Raw genomic sequence first — 10,926 nt, forward strand, 5'->3', positions numbered from 1 at the left:
TGCGCGGATTCCCAAACACTGCCCGCACTGCGGGTAAAATACTCGACTCTTTGAAGATTTTTTTTAACAATCAATAGACAGACTTCCCATTGACCTCTCTGAATTTTGTGGGAGCTTTTCAAAGCATTCTTCTATGTTAAAAAAATTATTAAAACCAGGAAGAAATGTAGGATTTGGGCACCTAAAAAACAAGGTTCTCATAGACCCAAAATTCAAAATCATTTATTGAGCAATGGAACATGTAAGAAAACCTACTTCAGAAGTTTTTAGCCACTTTTTTCAAGGATACAGGTCTGAAAAATGAGGATAATTTAGATGCAATGTGCTAATATGCGGGGAATTTTCTTATTTTTCAGACCCGTATGCTTGCACAAAGTGGCTGAAAGTTTTGAAGTAGCTATTCTTACATTTTTCATTCCTCAATAAGTTATTTGAAATTTTTGGGCTATGGGAACCTTGTTTTTTGGGCGCCCAAATCCTACATTTCTTCTGGTTTTTAATGATTTTTTTAAACATAGAAGAATGATTCAAAAAACTCCCAAAAATTCAGAGAGGCCAATGGGAAGCCTGTCTATTGATTGGTCAAGAAAAATCTTCAAAAAGTTGTGTATTTTACCCGCAGTGCGCAAAGTGTTTGGGAATCCGCGCGCGTGAAGTGTTTTTTGCAGTGCGCAAAGTAAGTCTGTTAATTAATAATTTTACTTCTTATTGTGAAAGGTGGAAAAAAGCAATCAAAAACTTATCTTTTGCTCAAGCTTATACTTGGTTAAAATGTTGGCAAATGGTATTGCCAATAACTTGCCCTTGTGAGTTGACACAATGTACTTCATCCCACAATGCAAAAGTCCCAATCCTCCGTAATGTAAGCAACCAAGATTCCAAGAAATGTGTTATGGTTGCCTTTAGTGGTCCAAATATTGTGGATTAATGTAAACTTTGACGGGAGTTCCTGAAAAAGTGGAAACAAGTCAGCAAGTTTTTTAAGTGCAAGCAAGATGAATGAAAATGGCTGACTTTTAGTTTCAAGATAACACTGCCTTGTAGATTGAGGTAGAGACGGTGAGCCTCAGCTGCGGCCCAAATACAAGAGTAGATATGATTATTTCTTTGGACATAGTTGAAAGTCACAAGGAAGTTGCTAGATCAATATTGAAGAGGTTAGATCAATGACAAGGAGATCAGACCAACGAAGACAAAGATTTTTGACGGATGATGACGAGGAGGTTACTAGATTGGTGTTGATGAGGTTAGACTATAAAAAACCAGGAGGTTAGACCGCCAAGGTTAGACTGATGATGAAAAAAAGCCCAAGAAAACAATACCTGTGAGAGGTTTAAAAAAATATTGGCCAGGTTGTATGTTGGAGTTGAGATTGGTTATCATTGTTGTGTATTTTGAGTAAGGGAGTATACTCCCAATATGTATTGGCCTTTAGACTGGATCATATTGGGTAAACCTATACACCCTGCAGAAATCTCATGGATTGGATTGAATAGCTGATACATGAATCATTGGATACCATGTATCAGACAGGCCCCCTGATACAATACCAATCCAGAAGATTGGATAGTATTTTGATACTGGAGGACTTCCCGTTGAGATCTACTGACCCTGCAGAACCAGATCTCCACCCCCTGGGACAGCATTTCCCCGCAACAATTAAGGTTTTCTGGCTGCAGATCTGACTCTGCAGGGGGCTGCAGATTGACAGGAAGTCCTCCACTACACATCCCCAATGCTGATACCTGTCATGGATTGGTTTCACCGTTAGGCTCCCACTAGAGCTGAAACTTCACACCCAGGTACCCCCGGCAGGTGCGGGTACCTACCTGAATTTTGACCCAGACTGGACACCCGCACCTGCTGGCAGTTACCTGCGTACTTCCACAGGTAGTCGCCCACAGGTACCCATTACCCGCCAATAAACCCTAGGGGCAAGCAGAGCTGTGCAGACTGGCGATTTGCGCGCGGGTACCTGCCTGAATTTTGACCCAGACTGGAAACCCGCACCCGCACCAACGGTGGGTAGTTACGGTACGGTTATTGGTAATGTACCAACATCGTAACGGTTTTTCTCTTGTTACCGTTACCGTTAACCGTAACGGAAGTGCGTTACAATATCACACACCCAGGATGTATGGCATTTAACATCCATTACAATATCTTCCCGCACGGAGGGGCAGATATCGGACTGCATATGATCCAGAGGGGGCCATTTGCCCCTCTTTATCTCGTTCACCGGTGGTTAACGTGTTATGCTACTAGTAACGCAAGTAACGCACCAAAATAATCAGGCCCGTTACGATACGGGCCCGGGGTTACAACTAGTTGTTACTAGTAGCGCTAACGCCTGAGCGCAGTAACGGCAAGCGTTACGCTACACAGATAACGGCGGTTATCGTAGCGTATCATAACTACCCACCGCTGCCCGCACCTGGCGGGTACCTCACCAGGAAAAAAAAATAGTCACTTGATGACAAGTGACATCATACCAGCTCCAGCGGGCTCCCCACCATCTACCCATCATCTACCCACCATCTAACCACTTTAAGAATTTCCACAGGAGATCCTCAGTTTCTGCTGGGCACCACTGATCCCCATTTCTGGTCAGCTGATACTCAGCTTTAGCTCCCAGCTTATGCTCAGCTTTGGTGCCCAGCTCATGCTCAGCTTTGTTGCCCAGATCAGAACCAGTCCTGGCCCAGCTTACTTTCAGCTTTATTCCAGTCATGGCTCAGCTTAGACTCAGATTAGGACTATCATTGGCCCAGCCAATGCTCAGCTTTGGACCAGTATTGGCTCAGCTGATTTTCAGATTTGGATAAATCTTGGCCCAGCCAATGCTCAGCTTTGGACCAGTATTGGCTCAGCTGATTTTCAGATTTGGATAAATCTTGGCCCAGCCAATGCTCAGATTCTGAGTCTGACCACTCCTGTAACAGCTTATGCTCATCTGTGGACCAGCCTTGGCTCAGCTGATGCTCAGCTGTGGACCAACCTTGGCTAAGACAATGCTCAGCTGTGGACCAGCCTTGGCTCAGCTGATGCTCAGCTGTGGACCAGCCTTGGCTCAGCTGATGCTCAGCTGTGGACCAGCCTTGGCTCAGCTGATGCTCAGCTTTGGAACAGCCTTGGCTCAGGTGATATTAATCTTTTGAATAGTCTCAAAAAATCTGATACTCAGCTTTGGAACAGCCTTGGCTCAGCCAATGCTCAGCTTTGTACCAGCATTGGCTCAGCCAATGCTCAGCTTTTGAAAAATTTTGGCCCAGCTGGTGTTAATCTTTGGAACAGTATTGTCCCAGCTGATCCTAAGCTCTGCACAAGCCTTTTCCAAGATGATGCTCAGCTTTGGACCATTTTTGGCTAAGCTGATGCTCAGATTTGGAATATTCTTGGTCCAGCTGACACTTGGATTTGTTTCAGGCTTGGAATATCCAATGCTCAGCTGTGTTCCAGGCTCAGCCAATGCTCAGCTTTGGCCCAGGCTCATTCAATGCCTACTGCTCAGCTTATGATGAGCATCAGCTGTTCCTGGGAAAAAATTAGGATCAGCTGACTGTGCCACATTGAGTGCTCTGGTGCAGTCCTGCAAGCTCTACAAGTGCTGGTGGAGCAGACTTGGAGCAGCGCTGGAGTAGCTCTGGAGCAGAAACCAAAGCTGCATCATGTCACTTGCCATCAAGTGACTATTTTTTTTTCCTGGTGCCTGTGCACTTCCACAGGTAACCGCCCATGTACCCGCCAACGGGTACTAGGGACCAGCTCTACCTCCCACAGTATCACTACACTCCATCCTAAGTTTTAACCATGTGTAATAGAAACAACTTCAAAAGAACTGTCAGATTTTTGGTGTGTGCCCTGAAAATAAATACAAAAACTGTTTCAGCGAAAAAATATACTGGGTATGGGTTTACAAAGACGTCAAAAATCATGATAATTGAAATACAAGGAGCTTTGGTCAAGATACATGAGGATCACATAAACCTTATCATTGAATTGGCCTGGTTTTCAGCATAGGTATGGCATACATTTTACACAGACATTGCACAACACATTTGGTATGATTCCAGTTCATATAAACTTACTTTGTGGCAGACATGAAATTGCCCTCAAACCAGCATCTAACTGAGATCCAACCAAATCTATGACTGAGTTCAGAGATGGCACTTGCACGCAATTGCCAAGGAAACTCCCCTGGTGTTAGGTTAGGCACCTTTAGATGCTGCTTTATAAGTGATAAATAAGCATATTTACCAAAATTTGTGACATGTGTGATAAGTATGCCTATTTATGGTGTATAAATTAACAGGGAGTCCAAGCGAGTCTTAAGTCTGATGAGTGAGTGTGATAAAAGTCACATGAAATTCTGGATGACGAGCTGACTCATATACACAACTACTATATTTTCATGTGCTCCTTTATGGCAGCACAATTTCTCTCTTCCTTTTTTTGTTGCTGGTACAGTATCAGGCCAAGCCAGTGGGTATCTTTTATTTTCTTTACAATATCACTGGAAGACACTGGCACCAAGAGCTCATGTTCCCGCAGTACACCTGCTCTTTGCTTTTAGGTCTTGCAGAATGGGAAGCTTCCCAAGATGTGCGGGCAGAGCAGGCTACTTGCCATGAGTCCAAGATGTGGTTGTGCCAATGGTGGAACAATACAATACGGGAATGGTATCGGCCAATACGTATAGTATTGTTTTCTTGATACATCAGAATTCAATACCACGTATTGTATTGAAAAAAAGATACAATAATTATATGGTGGTATTTTATCCAAAAAACAACACCTTTTCTGGGCAATTGGCGCTCAATCCAATGGCCCCTCCCAGCAATACACTTGTATTGTATTGTATCAGAATGTATTGGCAATACAATACCATGGATTGTATTGGTTTGGTGACTTGATCCAATATCAATACAGTGTATTAGACTCAAAAAAAATACCAATACCAATAAATACCAATACATGTACTGTACCATTTCACCGTTGGTTGTACTGTTTGACTACATGTACTCCAACAGAGTACAACTGCAGAACATACAAGCCCAGTTCGCCGGGCAGAGCGTGAGTCTATCATGCTGCATCCGTACCCGCAAGCAGCTGGCTAGGGCTGATTAAGCTGAGCTGCACCAAGCATTACATTGTGACAGCTATGTGCAGGGTCTGACTGTTTATCTTGAGGAAGGATCCAACAAGGATCTCCATCTCCATGTGCGTTGTAGTCGCAGCACCTGACATGTTTATGGAGAATAGGGGGATTCAAAGTTGGCCATGCAAAACTTGCATGTAGTTTTGCAAGTTGGTATTCAAGGATTTTATTGAGCACCAACTCAAAAACCTTCTACAGTGCCTTTGTTTTGAGGCATTTTACAGACCTCAAGCATATATTTTTGAGTTCTCCTACTTCTGTAGGGCTCAAAAATATGTAGTTTACATATGATACATGTCTGGTGACTGTGAACACATTGTTCAAAGTTCCGTGTTTTTTGCGGGGGAGGGGTAGTAGAGAAGTCGTGGGGGGCACTGTAAGCAGGCTTGGGGGTGTAGTACATGTGGCTTGCATGCACTGTCACAACTCAGTGTTCTGAAAATGGACTTGCAAAAGTGCATGCAAGTTGCCCCTGGCCAACTTTGAACCCCCCTAATGAAAGGGAAATCTAACCCCTGAAAGTCATAACAGATCCAATGCAACTCAGCTTTGAATGTGTTCAAAATCTCCATCCTCCTATTCATTCCTTTTCATTTGTCATTTAATTGGTCATGAGCTTATGATACACATCAAAGTTCAAACTACTTAAACCCATCATTGTTGGTTTAAAACAAGACAAGTATGTATATGTTTTTATTGCGGGATGCGTGTTTTTTTTTCTTCTTAAGAAACGATTTCACATCCGATGGTTTCTTTGCTGGATAAAGACAATATGCGGGATAAGGGAACTATGCAGCGCTTTGCGGATGTACATAAAACATACATTTTGAAGTCTCACAACATAAGACGTGAAAATGTGCACATGTACAAAAAAACAAGCGAGGCAAACGACGACGATCCTATGTAGAGATAGTAAAAGGAAAGGAAATATGCAAAAGCGAGGATCACCGGAAGGTGGGTGATGAGATTGATGGGCTAGAAAGACATTGCTTTCTCTAAGATTTGAGTCAAGGCCTCGGCATTCGAGTCGCCCGGCGCGAGATCACTAAACAAAAAAAAAAACAAGAAAGCGATGAGTGTGCCAGGAAGGGGGGTTATGCAGGGGAAGCACAGAGGGGGACGCACAGGACGCGTTTCTGGGGAAGCGTGCCGGCGACGAGGGCCTGGATGTTTTGGGGACGGTATCCGATTGCAGAGAGGCCGCGGGGGAGGCCGAGGTCGACGAGGAACTGAGCGATGCGGTCGTGGATGAGCTCGCCGACGTCGGCGTCGGCGACGGCGCTCGCCGCCGGGTCGCCGCGCGCCCGGGCAAAGATCTCCGCCGCTTCGCGGTGCCGGTCCGGCGACGAGGCCGCCGTGAACCGGAACACCGCCGGGCCCGTCAGCGCTACCGACAGCCCGTGCGGGACCAGGGGCCCGTCGACCTCGTACCCCGACCCGCTCCATTTGGCTAGCTTCTTGTTCAGCCCCGAGATCTGCAGAGCAACGCCATCCCGCTTAGCTTTGGACCGTTCTTTCGCTTCTCTGCTTCTCTGCTTACAGGGTACGAAAATCCGTGACACAAGTGCACACCCGCGTTCCCAAACCCAATCCCAGCGAAAGTAGACGCAAGCCTATACAACCCTCACCACCCCCAAAGATGAGCCCATGACTTGTTTAACATTGTTAAGTAGTACGCACAGCATCTGGGTCTTGGCCTCTCTATCGGTCGGATCGCGCGCCACTCTGGGAAGATATTTAACCTAAATCAACAAAAGCCGAAATCAACACGACATTGTGATCTCGACGAGTATATATGGTCCGATCGACAGCCGGGGAGATTTTCCCGGTATTTTGAGAGAAAGAAAGAGGAAGAGACTGACGGTTGTCTTTAATGCCCAGAGCGAGAAGACGTCACTGATCGGATTTCGGCCTTGATAAGCGGGTCTGTACTTGGGATTAGACGGGCGGGGGGAGCGCATATAGTACGGAATAGCTGCGCCCCACACTGGTCAGAAGGAATCCTTTTTTTTTCGCAGGAGAGAGAGAGAGAGGGGAAGGGGATACCGGTGTAAGATTCGAGCGAGTGGAAGAGCACGTCGAGGCCGCTGTTCACATGCACCGCTCGGGGACAGCTGTCGGTGCTCAAGGGGTCGACGATTCCGAGGGTGGGTCTCAAGGCCCTGTTAGCGATGCCCGTCTTGGCCTGCAGCGGCGTATAATCAAAGATCTACCGCCGTTTGTCGCCGTGGGAGGCGTGTCAGTGGTGTATATAGATCCAAGCAAGAAAGAGAGAGGGGGGGGGGGGGGACAGACGGCGGTGCCGGTAGTTTCGGAGCCTGTGCCGGCGGTGGTAGGGACAGCGATCAAGGGCTTGAGGGTGCGCTCGATGGGCGCGCCCCTGCCGATGGGCGCATTGACGAACTCGAGCAGGTCGGCGTCCGGGTAGCAGCTGTAGAGGTTGGCGACCTTGCAGGTGTCGATGACCGAGCCCCCGCCGACGGCCAGGAAGTGGGAGAAGTCGTGGGCCCGGCTGAAGCTTATCGCCCGTTCCCAGCTGGTTCATCCTCCCTTCAGCTTCCGTGCCGCAGATGGGGCGGGTGGGCGCGGGGGGGCATGTAAGGGCTCACCTCTCTTGGTTGGGCTCGATCTTGCACTCGCTGAACACCTCGTACGATATCCCCGCCGTCTCCAAGGACTCCAGCGCCGCCTTGACCGGGTACAGGTTCAGGACCGTCTTGTCCGTGAACACGCCCACCTTGCGGGCCTTCATGTTCGCGAAATCCATGCCCACTTCCTGTTGCGGACACCAGGGTCAGTCTGCTCGGTCCAGCACAGGACGGCAGGCCCGCTTACCCTCGTCACTCCTTCCCCGAAGCCTGCATGTCCGGGAAAAACAGGAAGAGAGAGTCAGATCGAGCAGCAGCAGCAGGAGGGGATGGGACGCAACGCAGCTGGGCGGCGGAGACCTCGAAGGCGTATTCGGTGAGCGAGGCGAGTGGCGCGCTGGCGAGCGAGCGGGCGCGGCCGGCGGAGAGGATCGAGCGGGCGGCGGAGCGGATGTCGGTGGGCGAGTGTGGGGCCTGGTGGGCTGGGCAGGGGCAGGCGTGGGACTGGCAGCCGGCGAAGGACTGGCGGGCGGCTTGGATGAGCCGGACGGCGGCGGCTGACTTGCTGGGCGTGAGCATGCTGTTAGATGCTGGTGTTTCTGATGGGCGAGTCCACGCTTGCGGGTGGTCAACTGCCTGCGATCGTCGTCGTGCAGCGGAAGAGGCCCAGCAAGGTTCACGCTGCCATGTGTCCAAACTCAAAAACTTCCTTTTTTTTTTCTCCACCCCGGAAAAACATTCTCCAATTTCCCCGCACGACATACATCCCGCAGCACATCCTGCGCAGCATGCACCGTCTCTTCGCGCCGACAGCCAGACTCACTTGATCTCACCACTCAACTCAGACGAGCACAGACGTCGCTCGTCATCTTAAGGCGTGCCTCAGGATGGGACACTGCGCACGCCCCTTATGCAATGAACCAGGGGATGAGACACCCAAAAAACTTGTGTTCCTTTTCTTTTCTCGAAGTCTTCCCACAAAAACAACAATCAAGGGGGAGGGAGCTGTTGTCCAAAGGGGGGTTATCTTGTGCTCAGGGGACGGGGAGAGGAGGGTCTGCCAGGACGGGCGCCCGATGGATAGGAAGCTGTGTCCGGCCGGGGTCGCGAAGGCCGATAGCTGCGAGAGGAGGAGTGGGAGGCAGGAGGAGGCGAGCGCTGGGCGGCGATGAGGGCCCTGCGCTGGGCGCGTTCGAGGGCGCGGAGCTCGATGCGCGCGCGCAACGCGCACTTGAGCGGGTCGCTGTCGGCCTGCAGGAAGCCGTCGACGGCGGCCCTCCAAGCCTCGAAGCGGGCGATCTGCGGGGGCGCGAAGAGACGGGCGCGGTCGGGCCGGGCGAGCAGCTTGTCGAGCAGGTCGGTGAGCACCCAGACGAACTGGTCGGCCCAGTAGCGCGCGACCTTCGGCGCCGGCTCGGCCGTGCCCCTCCAGCAGGTCGTCGTCGTCGTCGTCGTCGTCGTCGGCGGCTCCGCGTCGTCCGCGTCGGCCGCAGGCAGCCTCCGGAACCGCGCCACGACGTCAAGGGTGCGTCCGATCTCGGCGGCTCTCCCGCGCCGGCCGGCGGCCTGGAGCAGGGTGGCCAGGGCGCGGTTGGAGGGCGTGAGCGGGGCGAGACTCTTGGTGGTCCGGGCCAGCGCGACCAGCGCGTTCGGGGGCTGCTCCTCCGCCACCAGCCCCGTGTAGGTCTGCGTCAGACTGGCCAGGACGGCGATCCCGGCCTCGACGTCCTCCGTCTGCCATGCCGCTTGGAGCGCCTTGTCGAGCGTGTCGCCCGTCGGCCGGAGCCGCTTGGTGCCCGCCTCGATCATCCATCGGAGCAGCGCTGTTGGTGCAGAGTGAGCTCAGCATCTCTCTTTTCTGTGTGTGGTGGTGGTGATACATACCTTCGACCTCGTTCATGGCCTGACACCTGCCCATGGCGAACATCACCAAGCCGCAATGGGTGGAGTCGATGGCGTCCCGCTGGAGGTAGAGATCAGGGTTGGCGGAGATCTGGGTCCAGAGGCGTCGGACGAGGGCGAACTTGTGCATCTTGAGGAGCATGCGGAGCAGGGTGGTGAGCTGGCCGGGCTCGAACCTGATTGTCTGTTGTTTTTGTTTTGGGTCAGGTGAGTCTGGTGAGTCTTGGGGGCCGCGGAGGATGGGCTGGGTGGTCTTGGTCCAGAACTTGTACGGGTTGGGCGCGAGCTCGATCCCGAGGCGTTTCTCGACCAGCTCGGCGGCATACTGGTGGTCGGCGGGGTCGGTGGATCTGAGGAAGAGGTTGGCGAGGGCAAGGGTGGTTCGCAGGTCGAGGAGGGTGGTGTTGGTGGTGAGTGATTCGATGAGCGTGCGTGCGCGGTTGAGGTGGTGTTTGTTGGTGGGTGAGAGTGCTTGGGTGATCTGGTAGATGGTGGCTGGGTCGGCTGTGTTGGTGGTGAGGAGCGAGTTGAAGGCGTCGAGTGCTTCTGGGTGGTGGTGGTGGTGGATGAGTGCCTGGAGATAGAGGTTTCCGAGGCTGGTCCTGTGGGCTGGTGTTTCTGCTGCTTGGAGTGCTTGCTGGTAGATGGCTGTGATTCTCTGTGGGCTGAAGTGTTTCTGGGCGGGCTGTGGGGTTGTGGTGATGAGGTGGAGGAAGTGGTGGAAGAAGATGTGGTCTGGCTTGATCTGCCTGCGCTTGATGTCGAGGAACAGTTTGTATGCCTGGTTCTGTTGCTGGTGGGTGATGAGCAGTTTGAATAGTTCTGTCCAGACGGAGATGGTGGCTACTCGGATGGATGATGCTTTGATGAGCTGGATGATCAGCTGGAGTGGTTGTTGTGTTCTGGTGAGCTGCTGTATGCGGATGATGAGTTCTGATGGGTTGTTGGCATATCGCAGTCTTTGGGGTGGTGGTGTTCTGCTGGTGATCGTGGCCAGGGTGCGTCTGAGCTGGTTCATCGTCGTTGTGCGGTCACTGAAAAGTGGGCGGTGGTTGAGTTTAGGGCTGGGTGGGATGTCACTCGATCGGTGACAGGGACCACCCACTCCGGAGAACACTCTGAAGAGCACCCTACACCCCGGACGCAAAACTTCGAAGGAGCTCCGGATTGACTGCGGAGATCCTTCGAAGTTCCCGCCTGCAAGGCGGGGACGTCTTGGTCGGGTCAAAGGTACCGGCCTTTCGAAGGGACTCCGAAGTCGAATCCCAGAGTCCTTCG

The 10,926-nt window shown here is 51.3% G+C and overlaps 2 protein-coding genes across 2 annotated transcripts; both read right to left on the reverse strand.

Annotated features, from left to right (window-relative positions):
* Positions 1-6,133: 6,133 nt before the first annotated feature.
* PtA15_5A393 (uncharacterized protein) lies at positions 6,134-7,925 on the reverse strand (the record flags this gene model as incomplete). The annotated part of the gene is made up of 8 exons (XM_053169149.1): positions 6,134-6,203; positions 6,284-6,633; positions 6,699-6,771; positions 6,839-6,900; positions 7,021-7,133; positions 7,205-7,367; positions 7,454-7,694; positions 7,768-7,925. The coding sequence occupies 8 exons, from the start codon at positions 7,923-7,925 to the stop codon at positions 6,134-6,136; spliced, it is 1,230 nt and encodes a 409-aa protein (XP_053020375.1).
* An 844-nt stretch (positions 7,926-8,769) lies between these two features.
* Positions 8,770-10,666, reverse strand: PtA15_5A394 (uncharacterized protein; the record flags this gene model as incomplete). Its single annotated transcript, XM_053169150.1, has 2 exons — positions 8,770-9,569; positions 9,631-10,666. 2 exons carry the CDS (start codon positions 10,664-10,666, stop codon positions 8,770-8,772), a joined length of 1,836 nt encoding a protein of 611 aa, XP_053020376.1.
* Positions 10,667-10,926: the final 260 nt, after the last annotated feature.

Source organism: Puccinia triticina, chromosome 5A (genome assembly GCF_026914185.1).
Source record: "Puccinia triticina chromosome 5A, complete sequence".
Taxonomy (NCBI): domain Eukaryota; kingdom Fungi; phylum Basidiomycota; class Pucciniomycetes; order Pucciniales; family Pucciniaceae; genus Puccinia; species Puccinia triticina.